The 14429-nt window shown below is 44.2% G+C and overlaps 1 protein-coding gene across 1 annotated transcript; it reads right to left on the bottom strand.

The window, feature by feature from the left end:
* Positions 1–423: 423 nt before the first annotated feature.
* Positions 424–13844, bottom strand: LAYN (layilin). Its single transcript, XM_077839645.1, has 7 exons — positions 13745–13844; positions 9114–9411; positions 5718–5875; positions 5173–5211; positions 4726–4809; positions 2885–2987; positions 424–958 (listed from the first exon to the last, which is right to left on the bottom strand). The coding sequence occupies exons 1-7, from the start codon at positions 13842–13844 to the stop codon at positions 598–600; spliced, it is 1143 nt and encodes a 380-aa protein (XP_077695771.1). The 3' UTR covers positions 424–597.
* Positions 13845–14429: the final 585 nt, after the last annotated feature.

The following is a 14429-nucleotide window of genomic DNA, read 5'->3' as shown; positions in this document are numbered from 1 at the left end:
AGTCTCTGAGACACCCTGCATGGCTAGCGGGACTAAGAAGGAGGGAAAGGCACATGGGCTACACTGCCAGTCCCTAATGAAGTGCCTGACTGGCAACATTACAAACCAGATGGTGAGGGAATCCATGTAACTAAACATGGTTTGAGATGGAAACAAATGACCAACCTGCCACCATTCTCTGGTGCAGTTAGGAGAAAGCAAGGATGGCCGGCTTACAACTTTAAAACATCCATGTGAATGAGGTCAGTTAACAAAAATGAAAGAATTTGGACTGATTTTTAGTTGCAAAGATGTAGAAATATTTTCATGTCTGTAGCTCAGGAAATATTTTAGTTCCAACAGAAAAAAAAGAACCAAGACCAAGAAAGATCATTCTCAGTATTGAACAGGGGTTTGAAGCAAGGCAAGCTAAATACATTCTGTTGTGTTCAACTGTTTAAAACAACATAGCCTTAAAAAAAAATGAGCACAGAGGCAATCTGAAACCACTATGCACGGCCACACACTATTTTTGTGTTCACTGTTAAATATGGTGCGTGGGGGACTACTCGTGTTTTTATCTGCTGCATCACCCACATCCAGGTGTTTCCAGTTTCCTTAATATCCATATATTTCGTTTTCCACCCAGGCCGACTCCTTGCTTTGTCCCATCTGATCACTGCACAGCTCATAGATCTCATTGGTCACAAAGCCACTTTCAGGACTAGCTAATGTCACAAAACCGCTCCCTGAAGTATTCACAGCCACGTTGTCGTAATCTCCGGAGAAGTTGTCAGACGTGTGGTCTCCGGAAGGGGTGCGGAAGGAAGAATTCTTAATATCTGGCCTGGTCCCAGCCAGATCTGCCTCCATTTGTTTTTTAATTACATTGTAAATCTCCAGATTGGGACTGTTCCTCCTGTTGGGGGAGATCCAGGCATCTTGCTCCTTTGGACTCGCCTCCATGTGCTCTCGTTTCCTTAAGTGAGGAAGAGGAGATACTGAATTCCTTGTGTGTTCTTTTTCATAAGCACAGTCTGACATTGCATCTCCCCTAACAAGAAGCCTAATGACAGCATTTTCGGAAAATGGCCATTAATAGCCTAGATTCAGAAACATGTACTTTAATTATTATTTGTAGTTGGACACATGAATGCAACATTACTGGCGTTGTCATGCCATAGCATTTCACTACTGTACTATGCTTGTGCGACATACTAATCCTGACTTCAAATTAGGGGAGCAACAGAGAATGAGATCTCTGGGGAATCAGCTTGCAGCCCTCATAAAATGGTATCCTATTCTGGATCCACACCTGTCCGACCAACAGGCAGGAGGACTGCGGCCCACATTAGCCCATCTGGTGCCTATAGGTATTATAGCAGCTGGGTGCTGGCCAGGGTGCTGAAGTGTTTGCACTGTAATTGTTCATCTTCTCATTCCTCCAAACAAACAAACAGAGAACATGTAGGAAGTCTCGAGTGGTCTGACCTGGCAATGAGCCTGAATGCCACGTACTCCTCCTCCAGAGCATTTAAATGATCTCACACTTGTATAACAGCAGCTTCATTCATGTTTATAGAGCCATTTAAGAGCCATGAATAATAGGAGCTATACAAACAAACTATTGCTCCCGCCTCTGTCTCCCTTTCCCACTCCCAACTTTGCTACTTCTATCATGCCGCCCTTACACTTAAAACAATCTCCCAGTTAGTGTTTGGCAAGCACTCTCCTCCTCCTCCTCCTCCCTTCTGCATTTGCTCCAAAGCCAATATCTTTTCACTGCGTCAGCAGACAGGTATTTGAATCAGGGTCTTTTCCGGTGCAGTGATGCGATTGCGGGTCCAATGTCAGCGTTCCAGCGGCCCCACTGGCAGTGCTGGTGCAGGCTGTGCCCACACGTGCATCCTGACAACTTCCATCTACCCTGACTGGCCGGGATCATCTCTGGGGCTCAAAAGGAAGTTTGGTCTCCACCGTTCATTCACTCCTTAGCATCTGCTGAAGGCGCCAACATGAGTACTAACTACCCTGGTTTCGGTCATGTGAGCTCATCTGTGCATTAGGAACATGGCATTTTATATATGCCAACAAACACTCAGATGGCAACTTTCATTCACTACCAACTTGGCCCTACATTCAAACTAGTGAACTAGATACCCCTGTTTCTAATCAAACAATTGATTGGCATCAACTCTTCGAGGACAGGGGCTGAGTCAATACAATTACAGTAAAAATTATACTATTAGATACATTAGGCCTCTTGTGTCACCAGTTATTACTTCAATACTAGAGTAGCTGTTGTCATCTCATTCAAGGATGCAGCTGAGAAAACAGTGGGAGTCTTCTTTGGAGTCCTCAACCTAGTTTCTAAAAATGTTTTAATTTAAACACAATCCTAATCATGATTTAAAGGTAAGCTATGCTGATGGTAGAGTTAGACTGTCTGCATGTATGAGAAAGTGAGGAGCAGAGCTGGGAAAACAAAAGGTTAAAAGGACAAAACATTAGAAAATTTGACCCAGCACTATTTGGTACTTTTGGAGGGGAGTTCCCAATCTGTCAGTTTTGCATTGAATCTTCTTTTCCCTTTTAATAAATCTAACACTTCAAATCAATCACCTTATTTTATGCTATTCCACAATTACTGTATGATTTTGATCACAATTAATAAAATAGCATAACATGGTTTATTAAAAAACTTACTCTACACAATGTCTGTCACTTCAACATGCATATATTGCTCTTTAGAAATGTACTAGACAGGACATATATACTCCAATTCTCTCTAGTGCATTTTATGGGGTTCAGTTGAAAATTCTGAAACTAATTAACCCTGGAGCTAAAGGATTCTTCAGTGTGACGAGATACAAAGGTTCACTCTTTGCACAATCATGCCACTTGCCTCTTTGCAAAAAGCCAAAAACAGAAGATGGCTGTAACGACCATCAGGAGAAGGAGCAGAGGGATGCTGGGAATTAAGATGTAGGCAAGACTCAAAACAGGTTCTGGGGGAGAAAAATATGAAATTCCAACTTTTATCCATTTAAAAATTTATTTTGCATGCACAAATTATTCCTGTGAAAGGTAGTACTGCCAAATAATAATAATAAAAGGTTTTCTTCAGCCCTATTTGTAATGTATTAGCAGCTACCCCACTCTCAGTGCCAATACTTCAAGTACAGAATAATCCTCTAGCTCAGCAGACCAGACCAAACTGTGCTCTTGAGTCTCCTAGTTTGGGGATCTCTATATAGTAACCCTAATTTTCCCCATCCTCCATGGATATAGGAATTCCCCGACTGGATCAAACTAGTGGATACTGGACTAGAAGGACCAATCTCCAATCATGGCCAGTACAATAAATTCCTCAGGATGAGGATGTGGGATAACCTGCATTTCGGTAGGATCTGTCTGACAAAATATAAGAGAAATGGCAGGGTCTAAACAAAAAAATGTTACTTTCCTAACATTTATTTGACATTTTCTCAATCTATTCATGTGAAAGTAATAATGGAATAAGCTAATAAGATGTGTTGTCTTTTGAAAGGCTTATAAACAACCATCATAAGAATTCTGGAGTGGGAATTATTTAATGACTGAGTGGTACATTTCCTCCTCCCTATCTTCATTTGATTTCTTTCCTCACACAGATAAAGGCATGGGGACTATGCAAGTCCCTTTATCTATGCAAGGAAAGAAGTCAGTGTGGTAACAACAATTTAATATCTTCGACATTTCAAATGTGCATCATTGAAATGCAAGGCTGTTAATTCAAAATAGTGTTTTCACATCTGACTTAGCTGGTACAGCTAAATCACTTGACAGCCAAAACAACCAATTTAGTTTTGTAGTTGTAAAGATTCAGAGCAAAACTATTAAACATTACCTATTGTGGTAAGGCACCTTCTCAGTCTCACAGGCCTCAGCTGTTTTTAGCCTTGGCGAGATAGGCTTGGGGTAAAACAGTCCCCCTTGGCTGCATAGGGGCAGCCCACTCCTTTCTCTCAGCCAGTCTTTTAGGCTTGTTTTTCTCCCCTAGGGGAAGGAATGCAGCCTCCCCTCCTGGTGAGGCTTGCTGTGTTGCTGCTACTCACCTACTGGCAGCTTGACTTCCTCAAGGTCTCATGCAGCCCTTGAGGAATCAGCTGATCCTAATTGCGCTCAGGTAACTCCCTCTCAGCTGATCCTAACTGACCTCTGGTAACCCCTTCTCAGCTGAACCTGATTGACCTGTAGTCACCCCTCCTCAGTTGACAGGGTGGAGTGCCTTTTACCCTTCTGGGACTGTTTTCTACCCCGCCCTTGCAGCTGTCTGTCCTGAGTTTATCACACTATATTTAAGCTTCTAAATTCATATACAGACACCAAGAACAGGATTTGTCTACATAGCAAGAGCTGTGCCTACCAGATCAGGCTTGAATACAGCTATTGCAAGTAACAATAGCAGTGAACACAGCGCAGCATGGGCTTCAGTGCCAAGTATGTACCCAGGGTCCATGAGGGGCTTGTATTACCTCTGTTGAAACTCACTCAGTACTGTCTGCACTGCTACTGTTATCCACGCTAGTTGGATGCGAGCTAGCTCAAGCAGGCTAGTTTGTGTATGCTTTTGCTGTATAGGCACACCATAAGAGGCTCAATATTCAGACGTGCTGAGCACCTGCACCCACACTGAGGCCAGCAGAAGCAGCAGGTGTGCATAGCTGCAGAGGGTAATGGCTAGTTGTTGTAAGTGCTGTGTACCTTTGTTTTCTTTAAGGGTTTCATTGGCATCTTCCTTAATGCATTCTTCTGGGAACATTGGCTTCAAGGACCCTGTTACAACATCTGGGGGGAAAAGTGATTTGTTAATATTGCAGATACTGGTTAAACATTGAATAAACTCCGGAGAGTAATTAAAAATGAGACAAAGATAAGGGATTTAGGACATTGCCAGACACACGGTGTGTTTTGATCTCACTCTCTTTTGCTCAGAGCTCTGTAGCATGGTGGTGGCCTCCAGATTGGGCAGCAACACCATGTCAGACCTGGTTGCTGGACCTTGGGTTTGAGATAAATAGAAGGGAATGCTAACTGAGCGGCAACTTCTTTGGTCAATTTTAATTACTGCAGGTAAATGTAAAGATTCTCTGGGAATATTTTTACCAAAAATTACCATGTCAGCAAATCAAACATTTTTCTGTAACTCACCCACTTGGGAGTTCTCTTCTGAGGCAGCAGTTGGTTTTTCTAAAAAGGAAGAAGCATATACTAAATTTCCTTATGCATTTGACTTGGGTAACCATGTCAAATAAATATAGTGAAAGAAGCTGGTGCTGGCCCTCACAACAGCATCCTCCCTCTCCCCTTTAGTACCCATTTCAGATTCTGAACTTTTTAAAAAGACCTTTAAAAAAGGAGAGCTTCCAAGCCAGTTGATTCATACATTTCACAAAGTACCTAGTCAGGGACATTCAGTACAGCAGCCCAGATCCTCTAAGGTATCAGGTTCCTAACTTCAATTGTTTTCAGTGGAAATTAGGAGCCTAAATACCTTTGAGGATCTGGGAAGTGTCCCGTCTATCCACAGGACTCTTATCCATTTACATGCATGTCTGCTTTCTACCAATTGTTCCCAAGCACAGATGATACATGGTTTGCCTCTAACCAGCCAGACGTGTGACACCTGACCAGTAATACACCCCCCCGTGGATTAGAGTACAATCATTTTTACGTGATACAGAGTAACTCATTACCAAGAGAATATTTGCAAATGAAGTTATTTTTCATGTTGCATCTGTCATCATTCCACTGAAACATATAGGAACCCCCGACACCTGCCGGGGCAGAGGGCTGGTGGTACATCACAACACAGATCTCACTCCCGCAGGAAGGCTCATCTGTATACCAATTCCTAGAAAAATAAACACATCAGGCAATGCATTTCCCCTGATATTGCAGAAGCTCAGACTTGAAATATTGCACAGGATTCCAGACGTCAGTGATAGCAGAACTAACGCTGAACATGATTCAACTTGTACCCTCTCTCAGCTGGACGCACGAAGTGCTCCCACTAATTCAGTTATCAGGAGTTTATTTTCACATTTTTGTCTTTTAGATTTTCACAAGATGGGGGCTCATGGAGAAACTCTTGACAATAAATGTAAGTAGTAAAAAAAAAAAAAAGGGGTCTGAATCCCTTTTAGAACAAAATGAAAAGAAGTTTGATCTCAACCCAGTTTCTAAGTCTTTTGTGCACGTTACAAACAGCATTTCCTATTCGAAAGACTCACAGGACTGGAAGATAAGGGATTTCATATCGGGGCTGTCAAAGGAGCTTAAGGAAGTTAGGTACCCAATTCCCACTGGATTTCAATGAGGGTTGAGCACTTCACCCCCTTCATCTCTTCATGAACTCTGACTTACTTTACATATTTTCAGGGTGAAAATGACCTATGTTCTCTGGTCTCAAACTCCATTGCCTACAATCATTTATCCATTTTATAAGATAATGAAAGATGCTTAAAGGAAATCTGCTTTGCTCTTGGAAGAAGTGTACTAAAAAAAAAAGGAGCTATCTTACAGGTGATGTTTTTTCCAGTAATAGCAAAACACTACCACTGGAAAATGCACGGACCTTTCTAAGAAGAATATAGGAAATATTCCCTTACTATTTAGCACTCTGTCATATATCAATTACTGTACAGACATTTTAGGACTCAGACGATTATTAATTTTAAGCTTACAAGGCCTGATTTCTAAGAGAGCTAGCACCCAACCACTCCCAATTAGGTCTGAGTCTAGAAATCTGGCCCTTAGAATATAAATAATTCTAGCTATACCAGAATATTTCAAAAGGAAAACTATCAGATAAATGTCCAACCAATCTTGTGATCATTACAAGACATTCTTTCTACATACATTTATACTGCATGCTATTTTGCTCTTTGAATTGTGAGTCTCTTTACAAAGAAAACAGCTCAGATCCAATAAAAATAGTAAATTTACGTGGGATGTATTTTTTTTCCCTTTTTTAGTATTATTCATGAGCAATTTTGGCCAGATCCTGTGGTACTAATTGGCATGCTTCCCTCAATGGAAGTCAACTGAGCTATGCCCATTTGTAACAGCAAGGAATTTGGCCCTATACCTCCATAACCAACATTCTCAGTATTTGGACCACAGGGAAAAATATTACACTATTGGACTAAAGTGTCCTAGCAAACAGCACTAAAAGCAGATGCATCTCATCCAGCCTTACTTATGGCTGAGCATCTTATTAGTGTTCCACGACCCTAACTGTCCTTAGAACATAAAGAGATAACCATTTCTTGGAGATTTGTTATAGGTTCTTATCTAAGCTACCTATCTGCAGAGAGTCACAAAGAGCGTGATCTCAAATCCTGATTTTGCTTTCCCTTCCCTAAGTGTTGAGGACTCATGCCAAACTGAGAGATCCAGAAATGAGGTTCAGACTACACTTTTAAATTGTGCCATTGTGATGTGGGGGGAGCAAAACCCTCAAACAATGGGGCAGAGGTCACCAGCTCATCTTGGATAATTCCGGAGGAAGGAAATGTCACATTAAGCAAGTTTTCCATTACACTTTCCGACTTCATGAGCAACCAATATTTTTCCCAGCACGTCCGTAACAGGTAGAATAAATAAGCACATCAGATAACCTACTCCTCAAAGTATTTAATATACTACATTTCAAAGTGCATTTTCCTAATGCTAAGTGCTGATACATATTTTTATTTTGGGGGTCTAAATTCAGATCAGAAGATGGCACAGAATTTTCCCTTTTAGTAGCTCCCCCAAACACTGCCCAGACCTTATGACCTATATGTTGTCTCTTGGCCAGTAGTTCCTCACAAAAAGAAAAGGAGTACTTGTGGCACCTTAGAGACTAACCAATTTATTTGAGCATAAGCGTTCGTGATTTGTTTTGGTTAGTCTCTAAGGTGCCACAAGTCCTCCTTTTCTTTTTGCGAATACAGACTAACATGGCTGCTACTCTGAAATCTAGTTCCTCACAAGCGTTTGCATGTAATGGTTGATTTTCCTGCCATCTGGCTTCAGTGTTACCTAAATTGTGAGTATCTTTCTCCATTATTCACCTCACTTCTTCCATCGCAAAGGAGTTATACAATGCACTCCTCTCTGCTTGCTGGAAAAGATCGACATCTGCTTTTCCTCCACTCTGTAAACAAACTCATCATAAGAAGTAGGGAAGGAAGAGCAGTACCTATTTCTTACTGTGGCTTCCAAAGCATAGCTCTTACCAAAACAGATTATTTCAGTGCATAACTCTTAGTAAGAAGAGCTCAAATTAAGACATTGCCATACATATTTAAGTGTTGACATAAAATATTTAATTACACTTGGGCTATTTAATGAAATAGATGGGTTCAATCACAGTAAATGTTGCAAAATGTGCAGGATAATTAGTGAATGGCATCCGCGCTTTGATTTTTTTTTTTAATAACTTTAATTAAACGTTCAATAGGAACTGCACCCTTGGCAAAACTGGAACCAGCAAATTCACTGTAGTGTTGGCATCTTGTTGTGAAGACTTTCATTAATCGGTCAGCATTTGGAGTATATGTTACTCTATTTCTACCTCAGGCAAACACAAACTCCATAAGGATGAGTTCTCATTTAAGATTATTTGCTGTTCACCTAGAAAACTGTGACTTAAGATCAGAATCAAAAGAGGACTAAACAAGACTTGCGGCTACACACATTTTTGGTTCAATTATGTTTGGAAGATGTTAATGTATCAAAACCATCTCCTGCAAAACTCACACTACTTGGAAGTCTCCTCTCCACTATCTTATAAGGAAATAATTACAGTGAGCATTATGGTTCCACTTGCCATGAGACAAGAGATCTATCAGGTAGTGCAAAGATTCTCACTACCTCTGTTTAAGATAAACTCAATGCAATTCTCAAGTTCTACCCTACCTCAAAAGGATAAGAGTTATTCCTGCTGCAGTCAACGAGAGTAAGTCCTATCATTGAGGAGGAAAAAAGGAGTCCTGAAGTTTAGGGAATTTCATTTCAAAACATCAGTTTACCCTGTATTATATACACTTTAGCCAGGACTTTAAGACAATAGATTTCTAACATTTTGATCTTCAGGTACTTACCGAAATGTGGATGTACTGCCATCAGACCATGAGTACAGGCCCTGACATTCTGTGCTATTATCCATGTTTTCCTCTTTTCTTCTAAGTCCTATCCAAAAATCTCCATCTGAAGCCAAGAGACTCTCAATCAATTTTTCAATCAGTCTCTGTTCTGATTCTGATTCAACACTGACTAAATGCCCACCATCTCTTCTGCATGCCTGCTGTGCTTCTTCAAAGCTGATCCTGCGCAAAGCATCATGAAAGTAAATGATTTTGTAGCACGGTCGCTGAGTTCCACCCCGGCAAACTGTCTGCCCTGCAGAAATAGAAATAAGCCCATTACAGAGACTGCATGCATTAGCTGCTGATGATTAGTACAAAGAGTAATCAAATACCATTAATACTTGTTGAATTTTGCATTGTGTGGCAGTTTACATAAACAACTCCAAATAGGTAAAAGAAATAAATACTAACTTTTATATGACTGAGGAATTATTGAGCACTGTCAACCTTTTCTTATTGCATACACTAGTTCAGACTGACCTCTGCAGCACTGTTTTCTCAGTTCCTGGGACCAACAGCCCCACCAAGAGTTCTCTGCAATAAAGAAACCTCAACAATTCCTTGCAGAGGGGGAGAAGATTCCCACACTAGAATGTTGTGCCAGAGAACCAACGGATATGTCCAACATTGTAAGAGAGAGAGATGCTGCACTAGGATTCAAGCATGCTCTTTTGTAATAATTTAACTGGCTAGAAACTCACTCATATCCAGAGATGTGCTTACAGCTCCAGAAATAAAAATTATTTACCACTTGGGAGGTGCATAATAGCTTCATGGAACTCACTGCAGTTAGTCAGGATATGCTTTCCAGAGCATAATGTTCCAGACTTCTAAAGAAGTAAACAATGACTGTTTTCAGTCATGAGCCAAGCTCTCTCCTAACCGCCTGGCTTATTTTGACCATAAAACAAAAAAAGTGAAGATCAAACAGAATAGACACACTTACTATAAAAAATACAGACTGGAATGTTTTATAACCTAACATTCCCAATATTTAAATTGTTGAAACAAATAGCTTTGAAAATAAATATTTATCATGTAAGAACTAATATGCAACATACATTTAGTTTAGCAACTTGTGAATCTACAGTAGAAAAACAACATTTAGCAGCTATTATGTATTCATAAATAAGTATGATTTAAGGACAGAATGTTACAAACTTCTGCATAGTAAATCAATGCTACTAAAAAAAGTGAGAGTGGTGTATGCTTGCCCTTTTGTGTTTCTACACCTTTTTTCAAGGCCACCGATGCAACAGGAATTTAAATCTATTCTGTTTTGGAGATTTAAATCCACTCACTTGCATATTTGGAATTACAGTGACTGCTAAAATTTGTCAAAGAAATTAAAACAAGGGATGCAGTAAAAGCAACACTTAAAATGTATCTTTAGGTAAACCCTGTATTTTCTGTTAATAGTTTTACAGACAGGCAGCGCTGGTGAAAAAGAGGCGATACTCTACCAGCCCTGAGGACCAGGGTCCGTTGCTGTGGAGTGTGGTAAACGCAAAGAGGATCTGCAGAAGCTGCAGAGGGAGAGCTTCAGTTACGAACTACAAGGTTCCTTTTTGATATTCCAAGCAAGTATTTTTACAAACCGGCAGAACATCTGTGACTTATCAACAAAACTTGCCTTTTCTTTTAGCTAAGGAAAAATGTAATGTATTTGCTCACTTCCCAGGCGCCACTGCAGGCTGTCCAAACAGTGATATCACTGTAGGGTATGTTATTGATTAGGCAACAGAGAACAATTGTATGCATAATTCTAGCCAATGGAGAATGAAACTCCATTTTCCTGTCCCCTCCCCCAAAAAAAAACAAAAACAAAAAAACTTACGTATGAAGGTGATAAAAATTCCCCACCTTTTCACAACACACAAAGGTTCTGGTCCAAAGCCTACTGACTTCAATAGGCACAGGGCCAAAGCATTCAGGTAATGGGGCTACCACTGGTCCAGACTCCACTCCACAGCTGTGTTCTGTCCCCATTTCCAGGCCAGTATACGGGAGGAGATCACACATCTCACAGCTTGCGTACACTGAGCTCACTACACATATCAGGGATTCCTGCAGCATTTCCTTCATTTCCCCTCACAAGCTCCCTGTGTGCCACCCTCTTTTTCAGGGACTCTCTGCAAGACCCCCACTCTCCTCCTAGCCAGAGACTGTGTGCACCCCCATTCCCACTTCCTCGATGCCTTCCATTCCCCCCACCCCATGGGGTTCCATCAATTCCCCACCCCAGAGGTTCTGTATATCCAGGGTCCCCCATTCTCCCCTCATAGGAGGTGCTGTGTACACCCCTCCATTCCCTCTTCCCCCCAAACCAAGGTCTCCCAATCTCCCCCCACCCAGGATCATGTGTGACCCCTCATCCCTCCATCCAGTGTTCCAGGGTCTCCCATTCTCCCCCCATGCCAGACACTGTCTGCAATTCCTCATTCCCCACCACCAATTATTCTCTCTCTGAAAGAAGTCATTCAGGCTGTCACCATATTAAGCTGTTGGGAGGATGGGCAGAGATGAGATGGAGTATTGTTATGCTGCACAGCGATAATTAGTGCCATCAACCAGTTCTTAGATTTATAGATAATTGCAGTGGTGCTTGCGGCTGTGCGGAGTAGCTGGCCAGGGCTTTATGTACCCTGATTTTCCCCCTTTTGGCTTTCAGATTTTCCCCAAAACAATAGGATTCTGACCACTGATGCCTAGAACATTTCCCGAAATTTTGAAATTGAGCAGATGTGGAGTTCAAAAGTTTTCCCATTGCGGAGAGGCAGACAGACAGAGAAACACTGTGGAGCTGAGCGTAAGGCCTTTGGAAGCGCAACGAAATATTACTTATTAACTCCCCAAAATAATGACTCCCCCACTTAAAGAGGTATGTAAAACAATGAATGGTACAGAGAAAGTAAATCAACTGTACCTATTTACCAACTCATAATACAAGAACAAAGTTATTACACTTAAGTGCAACAAATTTAATACTGATGAAAGGAAATACTTTTTCCCCACACAACTCATAACTGATCTCTGGAACTCACTGCCACAAGATATTATTGAAACCAAGAGTGTAGCAGGATTAAAAAAGGATTAAGTATTTATATGCATATTGACTACTCTTTCATTACATGGATAAACAAATATTTTATATGGGATACCAATTTTGATGTTTTGGGTCATATGTACTACTTATAGGGGATAGGCAGAAACTTCTGCATGGACAGGTCATTCTATACCCATACACTGTGGGGTTTCTTTCACTTTCTCTGAAACATCTGCTCTGATCTAGTATGGCAATTTCTGTACACGTATAATGCAATATAGACATGTATCAATAAAGACCAAAAATTTACTAGTCCCCATCCCGTTGCACAAAAATAGACAGGGTAGAGCCCAAAAAGGGAAAAGATGACATGCTATTTTCATTACTTACAAATTCTGGAAAGTCTGAAAATTATCCACCTTCCGGTCATAGAAAATTAGGACTGGAAGGGACTTTGAGAAGTCATCTAGTCCAGTACCCTGCACTCATGGCAGGACTAAGTATTATCTATCCTTATGTTCTATCCCAAAAAAAGGATTTTGCAAGATGGAAATGAGAAAATCCACTGTCTTCTGAAAATTCATCTGGGGATGACAAATATAACCGGGGAATCACCCGCAAGAGTGAGTCTGCGGCATTTAAAACCCCCCGGGGATAGAGGGGGATACCCAGGAGACTGGAGGAGGAAACAGCCTAATAACTGACACCTAACAGTGCCCGGGGTGGGAATCACTGTCGGGTCTAGTCCCAGACCCAGGCTGGCTGTACCTCCGGAGCAGAGAACCTTGCAGGGACCACACCGCGCTCTGGACGCTAGTTGTAAAGTCGCCGCAGGCAGAGCTGGCATTTCCCTTCCCACTTGGCTGAAAACTGGGAAATCGCTGGCTCTAGCTGGGGCTGCGCTCCCCCGCCCCAGCCCTGCCGCTGTTGCACCAGCGAGGGCACAGAGCCCTGGACCGCTCAGCCCCAGATCTGCAAGCAGGGCGACGGACAACGTTTGGGTCGCAGCCCTGCTGCCGCCGGTGGGAAGCGAGTCCCGGCCACGCTCAGCGCCCTACACTCGGAACAGGCTAACTTTCCGCGGAACAATCCCCAGGACCGGGGCTCCCTGCGCCCCTCCCCACTCCCCCCCTGAATTTCTCCCGCGGGGCTCCCCCCGCCCGAACCCCGCCCCTGGGGCTCCCCACTGTATCCCTCCCCGGGGCTCCCCCCGCCTGAACCCCGCCCCCGGGGCTCCCCACTGTATCCCTCCCCGGGGCTCCCCCCGCCTGAACCCCGCCCCCGGGGCTCCCCACTGTATCCCTCCCCGGGGCTCCCCCCGCCTGAACCCCGCCCCCGGGGCTCCCCACTGTATCCCTCCCCGGGGCTCCCCCCGCCTGAACCCCGCCCCCGGGGCTCCCTGTGCCCCCCCCCCCCCGCCCAAACTCCTCCTCCAGGGCTCCCCGCGCGAACCCCGCCCCTGGGGCTCCCCCCCGTACCCCTCCCCCGGGGCTCCCCGCGCCCCCCCCCGTACCCCTCCCCCGGGGCTCCCCCCACTCACCGCTCAGCAGCCGGGACGCCCCCGCGCAGCCCAGCACCGCGGCGCACACGGCCGCGGCCGCCAGCGCCTGCCCCAGTCCCAGTCCCAGTCCCAGTCCCATGGCCGCGGGCGCCGCGCTCCCGGAGCCGCATCTCCCGCCTGAGCCGAGCGGCCGCCCCGGGACCGAGCGGGGCTAGAGGGCGGGAGCGGGGCGGAGCCGGCTCCGCCTCCCCGGCCAATGACCGGCCAAGGGGGGAGGGCCAGGCCCCCCGAGCACAAGCAGGCAGGGCTAGCTCGGCTTCGCTGTGCAGCCCCCCCCCCACTATACACCCCCCAACCTCCTCTACACAGCACGCCCCTTCCCCCCCAACACATTGTACACCCCGCCCCCAGACACCCCTGCAACCTCCCCCCCCGCTCCAACACACTGTACACCCCGCCCCCAGACACCCCTGCAACCTCCACCGGGCCCCCCACCCTCAGCCCAGTACTCCCCCTCCAGACTCCCAGCCACCTCCCCACATCCTCCAACCCTGCCCCCTGTATCCCTCAGTCCTCTACACACACACTGTACACCCCCCACCTCCTCTGTGCAACCCACAGGCGCTCTCATCTCAACTCCAAGACAGAGCCCCCCAGCCTTCTCAAAACACCCCCATTTCTCCCCAAACACCCTACACTCAACTCCTCCACCCCCCTTCAATCT

Source organism: Eretmochelys imbricata, chromosome 22 (assembly GCF_965152235.1).
Source record: "Eretmochelys imbricata isolate rEreImb1 chromosome 22, rEreImb1.hap1, whole genome shotgun sequence".
NCBI classification, from domain to species: domain Eukaryota; kingdom Metazoa; phylum Chordata; order Testudines; family Cheloniidae; genus Eretmochelys; species Eretmochelys imbricata.
This window is presented reverse-complemented; position numbering and strand designations above follow the sequence as displayed.